Here is an 18,612-nt window from a genome sequence, read left to right on the forward strand (position 1 = left end):
TAAAGCATTATGAATACCTTTATAATGCATTATATTTAATCCTGAAATCCTGAAAATCGTCCCAGGTTACGTATGTAACCATGGTTCCCCGAGGGAATGAGACGCTGCGTCGAAAACGCTAGGGGAACGCCTTTCAGCAATATCAAGCTCTGAATCATATGTGCAATCAGTCCAATTGATGGCGAGACGTCAGGTGCGGGTGACGTCATGACCAGGAAGCTTAAAAGCACGTGAGGTGCAGCCGGCTTCAGCTTCTAGGAATGAAGCTTAGCTCTAGTAGGGATGCCGGAGGTATGGCCCCGCGATGCAGCCGCCTCGTTCCTCGGGGAACCATGGTTACACACGTAACCTGGGACGCCCCTTCAGGAACTCGAGCTGCGCCGAAAACGCTAGGGGAACGAGATGTCCACGCCGCCAGACTTGCAAATCCCTGCCTAGTGTGGAAGAGCACAGCTATGGCAAAAGAACAGAGGAGCCTGGAGTGGCTCGCAAATCTAGGTCATAGAACCTGACGAAGGTGAGGGGTGTAGACCATCCCGCAGCGTTGCAGATGTCCTGCATAGGCACACCTGCCAAAAAGGCCTTAGAGGCCGCCACACTTCTCGTTGAGTGAGCCTTGACCCCCAATGGTGAGGGGAGATCAGAGGACACATCTGCTCGCACTGGACACATACAGTTAAGCCTCTGCTGGTCGGGCTCCCTGAAGGGAGGAGGACAAAAAGCCTGAAGTACGACAGGCAGTGGTGTAGAAGAGGGGACCTTAGGGACATACCCCACACGAGGGTACAGAAAAACTTTGGCCAGACCGGGCGCAAAGTCGAGATAGGAAGGGGCCACAGAAAGGGCCTGCAGATCTCCAACTCTCTTTAGAGAAGATATCGCTAAGAGAAATACAGTCTTTAATGTAAGAAGACGGTCTGATATCTCCTCAATAGGCTCAAAGGGAGGCCTACAGAGAGCGTCTAGCACCACAGCGAGGTCCCAGGGAGGGACACGAGATCGTACCTGAGGCCTCAGCCTCATCACACCGTGGAGGAAACGTGTAACCAGGGGGTCCTTTCCCACTGACTGCCCACCAAGAGGGGCATGGTAGGCCGCTATAGCCGCCACGTAAACCTTCAGGGTGGAGTGGGTTAACCCGGTGGAGAAACGAGCCTGCAAAAACTCCAGCACTGTACCAATCGGGCAGTTAACTGGGTCAAGCTGGCGGTCTCCACACCACGAAGTGAAGAGTCTCCACTTCAGGGCGTACAGTTTCCTCGTTGAGGGAGCTCTAGATTGGAGGATGGTCTCAACAACCTCGGTTGAGAGACCAGAGGCTATGAGTTGTGCCCCCTCAGGGGCCACACCCACAGCTTCCACAACTCCGGGCGGGGGTGAAGTATCATGCCCTCCGCCTGTGAGAGGAGATCTCCTGACGGGAATCTCCCACGGAGAGCCATCGAGGAGAGAAACCAGGTCCGAGAACCACACTCGGCCCGGCCAGAACGGGGCTACTAGTAATAGACGGACCCCATACCGGCGCACTCTCTCTAGAACTCCTGGGAGCAGAGCGATCGGGGGAAAGGCGTACAGACGAAGCCTCGGCCAAGTCTGTACCATAGCATCCAGCCCCAGTGGAGCTGGATGAGTCAGAGAGAACCAGAGGGGACAGTGCGATGTCTGATGAGTCGCGAACAAATCCACCTGAGCCTGGCCAAAAACTCTCCATATCTGCTTCACCACCTCGGGGTGAAGCATCCATTCCCCGGGCCTCGGCCCCTGCCTCGACAGGATGTCTGCTCCCATATTGAGATGCCCAGGAATATGAACTGCTCTCAGCGAGAGAAGCTTGTTCTGGGACCACACAAGGATCCGTGCGCCAGCTTGTATAAGGGGCGCGAACGCAGACCTCCCTGGTGGTTTATGTAAAAGACCACCGCTGTGTTGTCGGTGCGCACCAGCACATGGTGATCTCTTAGGTCTGGAAGAAAGTGTTTGAGTGCTCGAAACACGGCCAGCATCTCTAGGCAGTTGATGTGCCACATGAGATGGCGACCAGTCCACAGACCGCGGGCAGGGCGGCCACTCATGACCGCTCCCCAACCGGTGAGGGACGCATCTGTCGCTAGCGTTACGCGGCGACAAGGGGCTCCCAGCATCGGGCCCTGAGACAAGAACCAAGGTTTCCTCCACATGTCCAAGGCACGAGGCACGCCGCGACCTTGATCATGCGGCGGGTTTCCCGGGAGAACCCTTGGTCTTGAGCCACCACTGTAGGGGTCTCATGTACAGCAGGCCAAAAGGTATCACGTTGGATGCCGCTGCCATCAGACCCAGCAGCTTCTGAAACTGCTTGACAGTGAGTGACAGGCCTTCTCTGACTCGTGACTGCAGTGAGGATCGACTCGATCCGAGCAGGAGACAGACGTGCCTGCATCGTGGTCGAATCCCACACCACACCCAGATAAGTGGTCCTCTGTGATGGAGAAAGCACACTTTTCTTGGCGTTTAGTCTTAACCCCAACTCTTTCATGTGAGCGAGAACGACATCTCGATGTCGAACCGCCGTCTGCTCTGACTGAGCTAAAATCAACCAATCGTCGATGTAATTGAGTATGCGGATGCCCTGGAGTCGCAGAGGAGCCAGAGCAGCATCCACACACTTCGTGAAAGTACGGGTGAGAGTGCTGGGCGAAGGAAGAACCCGATATTGGTAAGCTTTGCCCCTGAAAGCAAACCTCAGGAACTTCCTGTGACTGGGAAGGATGGAGACATGGAAGTATGCATCTTTTAGATCTATCGTGACAAACCAGTCCTCGGACCTGATCTGAGACACGACCTGTTTGACAGTGAGCATTTTGAACTTCAGACGCATGACTGAGCGGTTCAATAGCCGCAGATCTAAAATCGGACGCAACCCCCCATCCTTCTTTGGAACAATGAAGTACCGGCTGTAGAACCCAGACTCCCTGTCGAGAGGAGGGACCACCTCGATGGCCTCCTTCCTCAAGAGAGTGTTCACTTCTTGTTCTAATACCAGAGCCTGCTCGGGGCCCACTAACGTGAGAAAAACCCCCTTGAAAGGCGGCGGCGGGGCGCCGAACTGAATGCGATAACCTCTCTCTACAGTCTGCAGGACCCAACGAGATACATTTGGCAGTAGTTTCCACGCTGCTAAATAATCTACTAAGGGAACCAGTCTCTCGAGACTGGCCTCTGGTGTGCTTGGAGCTACTAGCTCGGTGCCCTGAAGCGGAGGACTGGCAGGAGACGGCCGAACTAGATGCTCGAGAGACCCCCGAAGGGGTGACGAGGCTCTCAGCTCCGCTACGTTTCCGGGCGGGAAATACTGAGAGAGACACTCGCTGGAGATCGCTGCGCCCTGGAACACTGGCAGGGTTGGCAGAACGATCTCCAGAGGGCGCTGAGGAGAGACGGACACCGTGTAATGCGGTGCACCCCGCTCTTCCCCAGTAGGGGCCGCCCTCAGCAGTCCCGGACTTATGGATGTCAGGACCGCTTCGTCGGAGGCTTCCCAGACTGAAGCACGACCCTCAGATCAGGCCTCGCCTTAGAAGCCCCCGACTTAGAGCGCCGCCGACCTCGGTCCCGCTGCGGGGTAGCACGAGAGGCGACGCTCTGCTTCTGAACCTCTCTGTATGAAGAGCTGGTAAACGGCTGGGGCTGCTCCCGCCCAGCAGCCCCCAGAGCTATCGAACGGCGAGGGAGAAACCGCTGAAACGCCGCCGCCTGTTTACGAGCCTCCTGGTATCTGTCGACGACGGAATTGACGGCGTCGCCGAACAGACCAGAAGGCGCAAGCGGGGCGTCCATAAGGAAGACCTTGTCTTTCTCCTTCATATCGGACAAGGTCAACCACAAATGCCTCTCCGCCGCCACCAGAGCTGCCATGGACCGCCCGATGGCACGGGCAGTCTCCTTGGTGGCGCGGAGAGCTAAATCAGCGGTTCTCCTCAGTTCTACCATATCCTCAGATTTTATTTGCTCGCCTTCGTCTAGCTCTTTTAGCAGGTCGGCTTGATACGCCTGTAACACTGACATAGTGTGCAGACACGCACCAGCCTGACCCGCTGCCGTGTACCCCTTGCCCACCAGCGTTGATGTTGTGCGCAGCGGCTTGGAGGGCAAGACCGAGCCTTCAGAGACGCGTTGCGCGCCAGGAGACAGATAGCTCGCGGCGTCTGCTCAACCCGGGGCATCGCTCTGTAACCGCAATTACTCAGCCCGCCACATTACCATAATAATCAGAGGCGGGACGAATAAGCGGGCCGAAGGTTTCTTCCACGATCTCGACACCTCGGTGTGGAGATCGGGAAAAAACGAGCTCGGTAGCGGAGGTAGCGGCTTAGCACGCAGAAAGCGTTCATCTAATTTACTTCTCTGCGATTCAGCCTGTTTCTCGGCGGGCCAATCGATGTTCAACTTGGCAACCAGCGCGGTAACTACCTCCACTAGCTCTTCATACTGTGGGGATTGAGGGGCGAATATTCGACGCTCTCCACATCAACCTCCTCGGAGGAAGATAGAGAAGCGCCGAGCCCGCTCCCGGGGAAGAAACCGCAGAACGGGCTTCCGATCCCAGAGGCGGGCGGTGGATCTGGCAGGTGAGGAAGAAGATAGGGACTCGCCCGTCTCCATTCCCTCCACCAGATCCCGCTGCGAACCCCACGAGTGCAGCCGCCGTTCCGCCTCGGCGGAAGCGGGGCCAGCACCGTGAGGAACGCTGGCAAAGGCTCCCTCCTCAAAGAGAGCCTTCCGGGAGCGAAGCGCACGCAGTGGCATTCTCTCACAATGCGGACAGTCGGCTCCCTCGAGCCGACTCTGCGTGCTTCACTCCCAAGCAGACCACGCACAGACTGTGTGTATCCCCGCTCGTAATATAACGTGGGCAGGGAGGAACACACAGTCTATAACGCGATCCGCTTTCGCCCTTATTCTTGGCCTTGGACATACTGTATTGCTTGTGTACTGACGGACAACAATAAATATGACTCACAGAACATAGATCGTGACTGACACACAGAGAGAGCTTTGCTGAATGACAGAAAGCTGAAGCCGGCTGCACCTCACGTGCTTTTAAGCTTCCTGGTCATGACGTCACCCGCACCTGACGTCTCGCCATCAATTGGACTGATTACACATATGATTCAGAGCTTGATATTGCTGAAAGGCGTTCCCCTAGCGTTTTCGACGCAGCTCAAGTTCCTGAAGGGGAAACAACTATTATCAACATTAATATAATAATAATTATAATAATAATAATAACAATAAAAATTCTGAGCAGCAAATCGGCATATTAGAATTATTTCTGAAGGATCATGTGACTGGAGTAATGATGCTGAAAATTCAGCTTTGCATTACAGGAATACATTACATTTAAAATATATTAAGTAACTGAATTCTTTTAAATTTCAATTTCATTAAAATGTTTTAAAATAAAAACAGCTATTCAAATAATATTTAATATTTCAATATTATATCTAAACAATATTTCATATTTAAATAATATTTCACAGTAATATTGTTTTACTGTATTTTTGATCAAATAATTGCAGCCTTGATGAACATATAAGATTAAAAAACTAAACAAAACAAAAAACCTTACCAACCCTAAACTTTTGAACAGTCGTGTATTTTGGTAATGCAGAATAAGTAACTCATATTTTTTTCATGAACACGCATTGCTAATTACAGGTGCAAACATAGCCAAAAATAAAATGAGATTTTAAGCCAAATAACTCTCACTGTGCATCATCAACAAAAACTTCTCACTCCAGATAACCTCCTTCTGTTTACTGCATACTGAGTGTACTTAGGTCATTAAAACACTCTTTTATGCTATACAGTGTGCCAACAATATTTTACTGTTACTGCCAATATAGCCTCTTCAAAACATGCTGCTGAAAATGACTTCTAATTTATATATTTATAGTTTAACTTTGAGCCCATAATGTTCTCTGGCCATTCTCCTGTGGCTATCTGTCTTCAAACCCTGATCCTATAGAAGCATGAAAGGCAGAAATAGAGTCCTCTTCTCTCTAAAGATGGATTTGTGTAAGTGTTCTACCATTCTGTGTTTCATTAAGGCTGATGTCGCTGCTGTTCTGCTCAAATATGAAGGCTTTGGCCCTTCATAGCTTGTTAAGTGTGTGCTGGAGTGGATCTGTATTGAGCTGGGGTCAACATGTCTGCTTTGGGCCCTGGACTGCAGTCATGAAACACTCAGGCCTGAAATACTGAGGATTATGATTACACACTCCCGCTTTTGACCTATTGTTTCATGAAGGAAACCTCTAGATACTGAATTAATATTCTTTTTGAATTCAGCAAATGAGTCTGTCTTTAATTCAGATATTAATTATGTCTTGGCACACGCAAGGAGATCTGTGCCAAAACTGTCCTTGTTTGAATATTATATTTCAGAGGACTGTTTAAATCAGTTCAGTCAAACTCACACTGCTCTTATATTGAACAGCATACCATGTCGGCAGCCCAGCCTCCCTAGTGGCTCTTTGCTATTAGTAGAAACTTAGTCCTTTGTCTTTATTGACAGAGAAGAAGCTGTGTAGATCCTATAATTAAGAAATAAAGTACAAGTTATATAGGCTCTGAATTTTCACTCTGTTCCAAAACCAATGAGCTGCCTTGCTGTGTACTGCTTGCAGAGGCAGCTACAAAAGCATATTAATTGAAAAATAACACTGTAGCTACGTCTGAAATTGCATGTCGCCAGTAGGTACTATATTTGGTTTGAAACTTTTTTAACCATTAAAAAAGTATTTTCTAGTGTGAATATAGCTAGTATTATATTATTACTGACAGCAATATTGCATATTGCTAGTAGGCACTAGATTTGGTTTGTAACTTTGCGATAAAAGGTTGTTTTACTAATATCACTAGTAGGTACTGCAATATCTCATATTGCTAGTAGGTACTAGATTTGGTTTGAAACCTCATTTGCAACTTTTAAAAAAATGACATTTCCCATTGTTTATTAATTTATTTATTTTAGAAGAATATTGATCCTTTTATAAAATGTCCAAAAACGCATTTTATGCAACATCAAGAGTTTTTTTTTTCATCTCCAAATGAATATATACACTTAAGATGAATGAATGAATGATGTAGGATTTACATTTGAAACTATTTTCACTTAGAAACTGCAAGTAACATTGAGTTATTCTTTATTGAATCAAACCTTTAACCTCTATATTGATTTTTTTTTTTCTTTACTTCTTGAAACTCTTTTTCCCAGGTATATATTCTTGCCTCCTGAAGGTACAGTTTTGATATTTCCATTCTCTCTCTTTTTTTCCACAGTGTTTGCCCATCCCAGGTCATGGATTTGTGCTGGACAAGTATAAATGTCACTGCAAAATCGGCTTTTATCATTCAAGCAGAGTTGCAGTCAATGGCTTTAAAAGTAAGTTGTATGTTAAAATTTTATGGATTAGTGTATGTGTATTGGTTTTGAAGAAAACATGTAATTTCATGCAATCTGCATTACATTTCTTATAGCAGTTTTTATAGTATAGTAAATGCTATGCTCAGAATATGGACAGAACAAGATATGAATTTAACAAAATGTATGTTAGATGTTAGGCTGCCACCACATTCTCATGAAAATTTTATTGATATCCTGTCTTTCCATATGTTTATCCATTTATAAGTCTACACATATCTGTCAAATACAGGGGGTCCAAAAGTCTACTTATAAAAATATGTTTTATTTTACATTTTTGTAATGTAATACAGTGTTTTACTAAAAATTATAGTATCACCATAACAATTTGTCTGAAAAATGCTTTAGCTTTTGAATGCTTTTGCTTTAATGGCTTCTTTATTCAGTGTCATAATTTTAGTTTTAAATATAGAAAACTTTCTGTTTGCTTTCTAGTTTAAATTAGATTTTAAATTCCATATTTTCAGTGTGGAGCCGCTGTGCAGTTTAGATGCAATATCTTGTATAAATATTTCATTCTGCCTTCTCAGACATGCCCAACAAAGTTTTTGAGCACTTAGCATACATGATGTCATTTGCCTCTAATCTTATTGAAGCAGTACAAGACTACACCCCTTATGTTTAATTAATTAGTTCTCTGCACAGAAACCCCCGTCACTCTAGGGTTTTCCCACAACGAACACTACAAAAACTTGCAGAAGCAAAAGAAAAGAGAGACAGAGCGATCTGGCCTGATCTGATGTTTCCAGCACATGTAGATTATATTATGCCATATTACTGTATTATATTACTTAGATGTACATTTTGCTTCTGTAAATCTATCTAATCCCTTATCTTATCTTATTTTTTTTATTTTTTATTTCTAGTTTATATACTTACATACATTAGTAATTAATTTTGCACTACATGCTTAATACTTTTATATATGATTGTTATTCCAATTATTATTATTCTTCTTTTTCTTTCTGTTTATACATATGTACACTATTTGTAAGCAGCCCAGCTGCAATTGCTTTGGCAATACAAATGTATAGTTTTTGTCATGCCAGTAAAGCACAGTTGAATTGAATTGAATTGAATTGAATTGAATTGAGAGAGAGAGAGAGAGAGAGACATGTGATCAACAGTATGCTGGCAGCATGGCCCTCAGCAGGGGCCCAGCACAGTTGACACCCACCTTCACACCTCTCTGAACACAACATTATCTAATTCTAATTTGTTTTAATTTTTAATATTCTATACTACCCTCACAAAACTGCTACTTTATTTTTAATATTTCATACTACCATCACGAAACTGTTATTTTATACACAGAGGTTAATTTATTTTCCATTGTTTGTTTGCACTGTGAAGAAATCTGGCTGTGTAAGACTACCCAAATTGTCCTGGAGCACTGAATAGTTTTGCTATAAGTCTGTAGTTGTGGTGAAAGTCAGAAACTTTTGTCTGCTTTAAGAACAGATTGTGAAGCTATATTCCTTCCATACTGTGCGGAGAGAGGTAGAGGCAGACAGACATGTGGACATCACCACAGGTCCTCCATCTGTGATAGCTCATCTCTGGATCTCCTCCAATGATCTCTGATAAGTGTGTTCCTGGGAGAAGTTGGCTGTCTTCCGTGTGTTTCTCTTTTATCTGCTCTACTGAGCCATCATCCCTTCAGTTTTCTGGATAAATATTGTTGACGTCTTATAGGCCTTCATTATCCCAGTTAATGTTAAGAATGCAGTATTTTGTGAATGTATAGTCAGGCCCTCGTGTTGTTCCAAACTTGTATGACTTTGTTTCTTTCGTGAAACACACACAAAAAAAGGCATTTGCACTTGAAATAGTAAACCTTGGGTCATTCTAAATTACAGTTAAACAGAATTCTTGGTTATGTCGTTTCACGTTTCACAATTCTCATAATTTACTCAGGGTTAACCATTAATCTTCGGTATAAATTGCAGTTTATCCCTGTAACCTCAGATTAACTTTTTCTTTTTTTTTTTTTTTGCAGATATTTGCACTGTCAGTGCCTTTGAAAGAACAAACGCAGCATGCAACCTGTTTACATAACTGCAATTGACTTGCTTTCCTTCCCCATTTGACATTTTTCCCCCCCAAATGCTGAAACAACTGTTTACACAATGTGCTGTGATTCTGTGACTGTCAAAACATGTGATGAGGCACAACATAAGAAGGTTTCATAACGTCGGGTGAAAAGTCCCCACTACTAAACTGCAAGTGTGAAATGTTTCTTTACCCAAGGTTAAAAGCTTGTGCTGTTTCTGGCTGTGTGTAGCACCTACTGCTCTGCAAATCCTTCTTAAGAATGCTGGTGTTATAAACAACAAATAAAAGTTTTAACAGTGATTTAAAAAAAAAAAAAATCTTTCACAATTTAAAGCAAGTCTGCTATTAAAGAATGCAGCAGATAAAAACTACTGTTGGGCTTACAGCAAACCTGTAGCCTGTAAGTGACTGTTATTGTTCACATGTAAAGGTTTTCTTAAAAATGACCTGTTTGATTTTAATTATTGAGAGTGGGTGAAAAATGGTTCGAGATAGTAGAAAACATATTTTTGTACATTTTAATTTGGCAGACCTCTTTATCTAAAGCAACTTACATTGAATTCAAGGTATACACTTTTTCAGTTCATGCATAGGGATTCAAACTCATGACCTTTGCAACATATTGTAGCAAAGGAAACATTATACACTTCACCATTAAAATCCCACTGTTGGTGTCACCTACTAGTGCCACCAACTACTTATTCTATATTATCTTGCAGTGTGGGTAATCACTGAATGCCATTAAACAGCTAATAAAAAAGAAGAATATTTTGAACCGATTTCCTAGTGATACCTCACATCACAGCTGGATTTTAAGAGAAATTAAAACTAACGAATACCATGAAATTGTCATCATGAAAAGATGTGAGATTTGTAACTGAGGCAGAAACAACTGGTGCATCAAAGTGACGGCCCAGATGGTGTGTACACACCCATCCACCCTGGCTAGCACATGAAACGGTGTGAGTTGCCTACTGATGAGACCACCAATGACTGGAGGGGAGGGTGGGCTGGACCGCTTTAAATGTCACGTCTGTGCTGCTAATTTCACGATTCTTTGCGCTTTTTTGTTGGTGTGATTATAATGTATGCAAATGTTTGCAAGTGCTAAGATACAGCAACTGAAATGTAATGCAGATTTGTTTAAATGAACATCATGCAACATTATTTGATTTGTTTTCCAGGGAAAGCAACTGGGAAGGTCAAGGAGAGTTTGCCACATCACAGGGATGTTCCAGAAAGTTCCAGCTACTGTCTGCCCTGCCAAGCAGGCTGTGCTTTCTGCAAGGACGACGCACCCTGCGTGGCCCGGGGTGAAGGCACCCTGCGCATGGCGGTGCTCTCTTTCCAGGGCTTGTGCATGCTGGTGGATTTCATCAGTATGGTGCTGCTCTACCATTTCCGCAGGAACAAGGTGAGTGTGTGCTGCCGGAGGGAGCTAATTAAGATGGCAACTGTTTCCGTGAAGCACATCCTGTTCTTATTGACACCGGGGTGTTTCCATGCTGAGTTACATTACAATTAGTCACTCGTACGCCAAGTGTACAGTATTATACCTGTTAGATGACATTTTATTCCCTGTTAAATTAGAAAGCAGATGGTTTTGAGATACATTAGAGTTGCAAGTGTAATCTACATTGTGAAAACCAGGTTTATTGGAAATACATGCTTGTGGCTACATTTCTGCGAACTAATTTTTCGTTGCGTCTTGCACGCTTTGCGACACATTCAAAGTGAAAGGTCCATTGAGTGGCACCAAAAGCGCGATAAAATGTATCCCAAAGAGATGAATGTGATTCTAGCAGACTTTATTACATTGGTTGTTGTAAGTATTGTGGCAGTTCGGAAATGAAATATTTGGTTAATGGTGCTAAAAACTTAACAGCGTTTGAAAATAATGTTCCACCTATACTATACCTAATCGATAATAATTAACAAAACAAAGTTTAGTTTCATATCAAATCAAATCAAATCAAATCCGTTTGGATCTAGTATTGTGCAACGAACCACATGAAAATAAGTCTTACTTAACTGATAATCTGCCTTTGTAATCAAATTTTTTTTTCTGACAAGGAATACAAATTGTTGGCATTTTGCTTCCTCTAGTGTTCATTTCAGATGTAAACCGCAGTGAATTGTACATACAGTATAGGTACGTTTTTGGAGTTTTGCAAAAATGCAGTTAGAGGCATATATTTCCAGTGAGCCATGGTTGTCATCATGTTTCAACATCTTTGTTTCCATCTGTCAACTCTGCTCTGTTGAATGTGAAATTAGATTCAACATAATTGCAAAAGTACAATATACTAATCACTGCAGGTTGTCACTTTGCACTTTGATTTTACTTCAAAATGTTAGGCAGCATGCCAAGGAGATAAGAAATGGTATATTTTAAGCTTATATGAGTTAATTAAGGAGATATTTAGAACAGAGACAGGTTGAGACACAAACAAGGTTGATAAAGGACAGAGAAAATGAAGTTTCCATGAGACTAAATGAATGGATTGCACCATTAGAGGGAAAGAGACAAAATTTGCAGAGGAATTACAGAGGAAGGAAAAAGAGGTGTTATTTGCTGCAAACTATTACCTTAGGAAAGGAAAGGGAGATATCAGTCTAGCCGTTCTTAACAGACGGATCTTATTTATCTACAGTGTCAAGGTGTTTTCCATTGCATCAAATGTAAGGGGTATGTCAATCACTTCTCAAACTTTATTCTAGCTCAAACGGACTTGCTTGACACACAAGAAAGAACCTCATTGGATCTCGCATGTCAAGCAAGCATATTTGAGCCTTTCACAGAATTTAAATTCTGGGTAAATTTACCTTTTAAGATGTATAACATTTTGGGCCAGTTCTACTAACAGCTTGCGTATTTTGGTGTTAAAATATTACTGTAAGGTTTTACTAAAGACGTGCAGTGAAGAATTAGCACTAAAAAGGCGTGGACACAGCTATTTTTGCGCCTGACCTTATTGATTATGCATTTGTAGGAGTTTCCCTTTCAGACGCAAACTTTATGGGAGGAGAGTATTCACATGAATCACGCAACGAGATTTACTAAGGCTTGCGCTCATCAAATTACTGGTATTTGTGCCATTATTTAACGGCCAAAAATTATTTTGCGCTTGAAATGGCTGCAATTATTGTTGCTAGAAGGAGGCACCGCACAGAATAGAGAGCGCGTGGTAGAGAGAGGATTTTTTTCCCCACACAAATTAATTTATTTGGAATGCAAAAAGAACATGAAAATATCGTTTACCAAGCCATGTTATTTTTAATTTGCTTCAGGAAATAAAAGACGACTTGGAACCCTCAACTACGAGTCACACAATACCAGGTCTATCAAAACTTCTTGCAACTTTTAGCTTAATTTTTTTGGCCTCTGGTTCTTTTCAACATACTGTGGCTTCTTTATTTTTTTATTCTTTATTTGCGACTGCTCTAATTTGCTTTACGCTTGGTATATTGCGTTGATCGATATGTAAATGAGATGTTGCATCTGTGTTCTTTAATTTGCGCATTGTTAGTAAATCACCCGCAGAAATTTCTACGCCCATCGGCGCTGTTTTGGAATTGTGCTCTCGCGTTAATTTGCCCTGTTTAGTAAAACTGGCCCTTGATTTCCTAATCTTGTTTTATTTTTAAGCGTTAAATTTGTAAACTGTTAAAACTGAACTAAAACTGAATTAAAATTAAGTTTGAAAATGTTCTTGACAGGTTTCCTCACCCATATATTTGAATAATTTTAGCAGTTTTAGTGATTTCTGTCATGTATGGCAAATGCCTGCATGATTTGGTTCAACTTGTAGTTTAACATTGACCTCTTCGATGATTTCTCGTAATTGTCTCTCTGTTAATTATAGGTTCATTAAGATTTTTTTTTTTCTTTCTCAGGAGGAGTCTGTACAGATTAAGAATCCGGACAGCTACTTACTATAATTAGGACATTATTAATGCATATGGAGAGTATTTCAGTAGCGTATACCACACATGCTACTGTCTCAGCTTGAGCAGACGTGCAGACTGTGGCCTGAGTAATAGTAGACTGGATTCACACTGACTGCGAGGAAGGTTCATTAATCCCTGCAGTGAGGCGCCGTTTAGGCTGTCGATATGTAGGGCACTCAGTTTTGATAGTGCCAGCATTTTAATTTACTCTGGAAGTATGCTCCGTCTGGGCGCTGCCTGAAAGCGATCCATAAATGCTGGAGAAGTCTAAATGAAAGCGACAGAGTTAGGATTAGAAATTTTGTTCTGTTTCAGCTCACACTGTCAAGTGCTTTCTATTGGCCGTTTGATTTCAGAGAGCATTTGACAGCTCACCTGTTGACTCTTAATGGAATTCTCATTGACATACCTGAGCCAGCTACTCAAACGAAATATACATGCCACAGTGCCACAAAAAAAAAAAAAAAAAGAAAAGGACCCCTGTGGGTCATGTGACCACTTTTCGCATTTATACTGATTAGTATTTTGAGTTTTCCTCCTGAGATAGCATTTACAAATGAAATAGGTGTCTCATTTTATTTACACGGTGCCATAAAGGGTTAAAACATCAATATTGTAACTTATTTGTAACATTTGAACTTTTAATTTAGTGCAGTATCCACTGTAACTTTGTCATTGCGACATTTTAGTGCAACCTTCACTAACAACTGCAATTGGAGTTGTTGGACTGTTGTTGCCATTAACATGTTTACTGTACCACACTCAAAAAAACTGAATAATTGCGAATTCATATATTAATACTAGACACCGTAAAGATAACATGTATCAAAAATCTTTGACATATCTTTATGTTAATATACTTTTACTAACCTTTTGTTTGGGAGATTTGATGTAGCCATCATCTTCTCATGGTGCAAACAGGAATTAACTGTTCTGGTCATGTGACAATTTGCACTAACCATGTCACACTGCACACATTTAATTGAGACCTTTTATTTATTTATTTTTCCATATTTGCAGTGAATGCACTAAAACACCAGGCAGTAACATTTTTAGAGCTTTATAAATGAAAACCTTCTCTACAGTCACTATTATGTCCGATGGGATTAAATGGTTAACATGTAGTTACTAAATTACTTATAGTAGATTATCTAAAGTGGACTATAAAAAAAGTGTTACTATTGTTATTCATAAAGATATTGGGACGTATACACAATGTGGATTACAATTAAATCAAGTTGTGAATGTTAAACAAAGCAGGTTTATTCCAGGGCAAGGCATCAGTCTGAAGAGAACAAAGATGAATCAACCCCTGTGAACACATTAGAATAGTCCAAGGAGAATGCATTTGTGCGCAAAGAGATAAGTTATGCAGTAGTCACAAATGAATGGTTTTCCACTGACCCATTTTTAGCTAGAGAATAGTTTAAAGAGAGAGGCTTTTTTTTCTCACTGTGATGTTGTTTTTGATGTGTTTCAGAGTATCAGAGCATCAGGACTCATTCTGTTAGAGGCCATCTTGTTTGGAGCGCTCCTACTGTACTTTCCGGTAAGCTTTAATGACCGTAGTCATTTTTATTATGTACTTTATTACTTTAGGGGTGTTAAAATTAATGGCACTTTGGTGACTAATATCCTTAGACTTGTAGTGCAATGTAATGTTGCCATTAGATGGAGAATGTCTTTTTAATGGCACTAATTTAAGCATTAAAGAAATGTTCTGGGATCATTTCGAGTTTAGCTCTATGGACTCCTGTCATGATCATGTAATGCTGTTAAATCTGGTAATTTATGCATGATTTGTGTAAGAATACGAAGGGACTTTTTGCATGGAGAAAAGTCAGTCCACATGAATTACATCAATGCTGCATTCACTGATGTTACAGATTTTTGTTAGAGCTCAGCTTGTGTTGATCCATGAACATAAAATACAGCAAAAGTCACATTTGCAAAGGCCTTGACATTATAGAACCATACAGATGTTGGCATTTCACATGGTGCAAAATATACACTGAAGCAATGTAGTATAAAATAAGGGCTGAGATATTTCACTGATGGACAATCTCTGCTGTCCATGTATCGATGAAGTATTGATTTAGACAGATGTCGTCATGTGCTTTATTCAGCAAAGCCTTTTGGCTCACAGTAATTGCAGTTTAGTGGCATTCACAGGAAGCTGTGGGCTTGTCTTAACATGGAAGGGTAAATGTAATTAAAGTGAACTGATTTAGAGGCTTGTAATTAAAGCAATTAGCACATACAAGGTCCTGGAAAGTAATAATCTTTGAGATGATGTTGGAATGATGGTGGAGGAGAATTTTAGCCATTTAATCGCTCTTGTGTGACCGTAATTCCCTGTGCACAGAAAATGAATGCCTTTATCTGTTTTTTACCTTTAGAAAAGTACCAGTTTATGATTTTTTAGCATCTGATTTGGGCCACTTGCAATTGTGAAGGGTGATTAGGGTTAGTTATTCAAAAATACATAAACATTGTAATTCATACAGACAGTAACTTGAATACACATCTGATATGATGAACTTGTTTGAAATTCAAAATTAACATTCATTTTTTTTTCTTGGGTGGAGTAAAAAATAGTGTAACTGTTTAATTTTCAATAAGTTTTTTTGTATCATTGAGATAATATTTTAATATTTTCAATTAGTTTTATTTTTGTTTTAGGCATTTTGTTGCACTTTTGTTTGTGTGTGTGTTTCTGTTTTAATTATTTTAACACATCAAGTTAAACAAAAAGTTAAACAAGCTGAAATAAAAAAAAAAATTATATTTAGTTTAATTTCCGTCAGTATTTATTTAAATAACGTAACTTATTTTTTGTCAAGTTAGTATGTTCTTTTTTACCCTAAAATGAGTTATTTTATTATCATTTACTTGAAAGCAGTCTTGATTCAAGTGTCATTTTACAGATATGCACACATTCTGCCATCCACACAAATAGTAATTACACATATTACTAATTTCTCTGTCCTTAAAAAGCAACATTATCACATTAACTAATCACAATTACATATTTTAATTAACTGATGCTCTTGTTTAAAGTGAATATTATCAGACAGGAAAAAATATCAGCCAGGTGTCAAAATATTAGATCTGTACATTATCAGTTTACATGCAGCCTATGAGAATGCGTATGCTCTTTTAGAGCTGTCGTTTCCCTCTGATTCAGTTTGTGGTTTAATCTGAAGCTCAGAGACAGATAGATCTGCCCGCTCACGGCCCACCGTGTAGCTCATCTGAAGCAGATAGAAGCTCCGCCTGTCTGTTCTGCTGCGATTGCTCCCAATCTAAATATAGACTGGAAAATATTCTCCACTCCTTCTCCCCCTCTTCTACTTTAAATAATTCTAGTGTTATCAAGAAGCAGAGATGTATCTCATCTTGTTCCCCTGGCATTCTGCTTTGTGGAGTAATGCAATTTTTTTAACTCGCACCCCTCTCCTACTGCTGAGCGTGTCACATGCAATAACTTCACTCTACGGCATCTGGAATAAGGCGGGGGATGTGGAGCGAGAGAGGGGAAACTGAATTACATGTACGCACACACATGCTTTTCTGGCTGTTCATCCCTGGCCATGCAAAAGTAACGGGGTACCTGTTTTGGTTAATTTTGAACCATCCACATATTCTCTTTATACTCCATATCTGATGCTTGTCATTTTCTAAGTCGTTTTAGTTGCCAATGCCTGACAGCTTTATTTTCTGGTAACTTCTCAGGTTTTACATTGTGTAACGTGTAAAAAGGACACGTTAACTCTTTTCCTGCCAGAGTTTTGTTTTTAAGTTGCCAGATTATAGTGTTAAAGGGGTCATATGATGTTGCTAAAAAATAACATTATTTTGTGTATTTGGTGTAATGCAATGTTTATGTGGTTTAAGGTTAAAAAAAAACATTATTTTACACATACTGTACATTATTGTTGCTTTCTGAAACGCGTCGATTTTTTGCAAAGCTCATCATTCTGAGAAGCGAGGTGTGCTCTGATTGGCCAGCTATCCAGTGCGTTGTGATTGGCTGAATACCTCAAGCATGTAATGGAAATGTTACGCCCCTTACCATATTGTGATGCCGTGTCCTGGCGTGACGAGACAAAAACAATATAAACGGGGCATTTGTTGCATCCAGTGAGGACATAATTAATGGTTATAATGACTTATACTGTCTTTTTACGCATCGCGTTGCCTCATGCCAGGTAAACATTACCATGTCTGCATTTGCGATCGGCAAACAACACCTTTTCTGCTGAGTTCTGAGTTCTGCTTCAACCCTAATCAAACAAACCTGAATAAGCTAGTCAAGGTCTGAACGGTTACTAGGAAGCTACAGGCAGGTGAATTAATTAGGGTTGGAGCTGAACTCTGCAGGGCTATGGCTCTCCAGGACCGGAGTTTTGCCAAAACCCTGCTCTAATATTTGGGTTGAACTGTTCTGGAACAGTGTTGTAAATACAACTTAACCACTGATTTCTAGTGGTGTCCTCTTTTGGAAGCCCAAACAAAGTAGTTTCGCTTTCACAACGAAACACAGTGTCTCCAGGACATACTACAACAATACTACAGCGAGAATAAAAATCACACCCTCTTTCTTTGCGTATACATTTGGGCGGTGTTATGCAAATCTTCCCACACAGTGACGTAGGCATTTTAGGAGGGCGTGGACAAGTCTTAACTTTTATAAATAATATCTCTTTTGGTTTGAGACTTTAGTTTTTGTAACTTTAGGGATCTTATCTAAGCACGAACAGCTTGTAACATTCCGAAGAGAAAGGAAAACTTGAAATCGCATCATATCACCCCTTTAATTTCAGCATTTACTGTTACTACATTTTTAAATTTCAACGGTAACTTCAATGGTCAATATAATTTATATTCTTTATTCATTTACAAAGTATGGTTCAGTTCTTTTAAAAAAAAATTTAGTTTTCGTTGAGTATCCATTTGAAAAACTATTGGTTGATTAATTGGTATCAGCCAGTGTGGTCCAACCTAGCTATCTTTATCAATAAAATCCGCTATCGGTCGACCTCTAATCAACAATTTTCTCAGTATCATTACGCTATTTTGAGTCAGATGCTGTTTACACAGATCATCTTCACGTGTATTTCAGAAGATTTGTTCAGAAC

The 18,612-nt window shown here is 41.3% G+C and overlaps 1 protein-coding gene across 2 annotated transcripts in view; it reads left to right on the plus strand.

Moving 5' to 3' along the window:
* Nucleotides 1-18,612, plus strand: part of gpr158a (G protein-coupled receptor 158a) — a 119,210-nt gene that overhangs the window by 53,473 nt on the left and 47,125 nt on the right. For both annotated transcript variants that reach the window (XM_058764620.1, XM_058764621.1), the window contains exons 3-5: nucleotides 7,324-7,426; nucleotides 10,705-10,934; nucleotides 14,952-15,020. In XM_058764620.1, coding sequence (XP_058620603.1) covers nucleotides 7,324-7,426; nucleotides 10,705-10,934; nucleotides 14,952-15,020 — 402 coding nt within the window. The remainder of the gene's footprint in view (nucleotides 1-7,323; nucleotides 7,427-10,704; nucleotides 10,935-14,951; nucleotides 15,021-18,612) is intronic.

This window comes from Onychostoma macrolepis, chromosome 24 (genome assembly GCF_012432095.1).
Source record: "Onychostoma macrolepis isolate SWU-2019 chromosome 24, ASM1243209v1, whole genome shotgun sequence".
In the NCBI taxonomy this organism is placed as follows: Eukaryota; Metazoa; Chordata; class Actinopteri; order Cypriniformes; family Cyprinidae; genus Onychostoma; species Onychostoma macrolepis.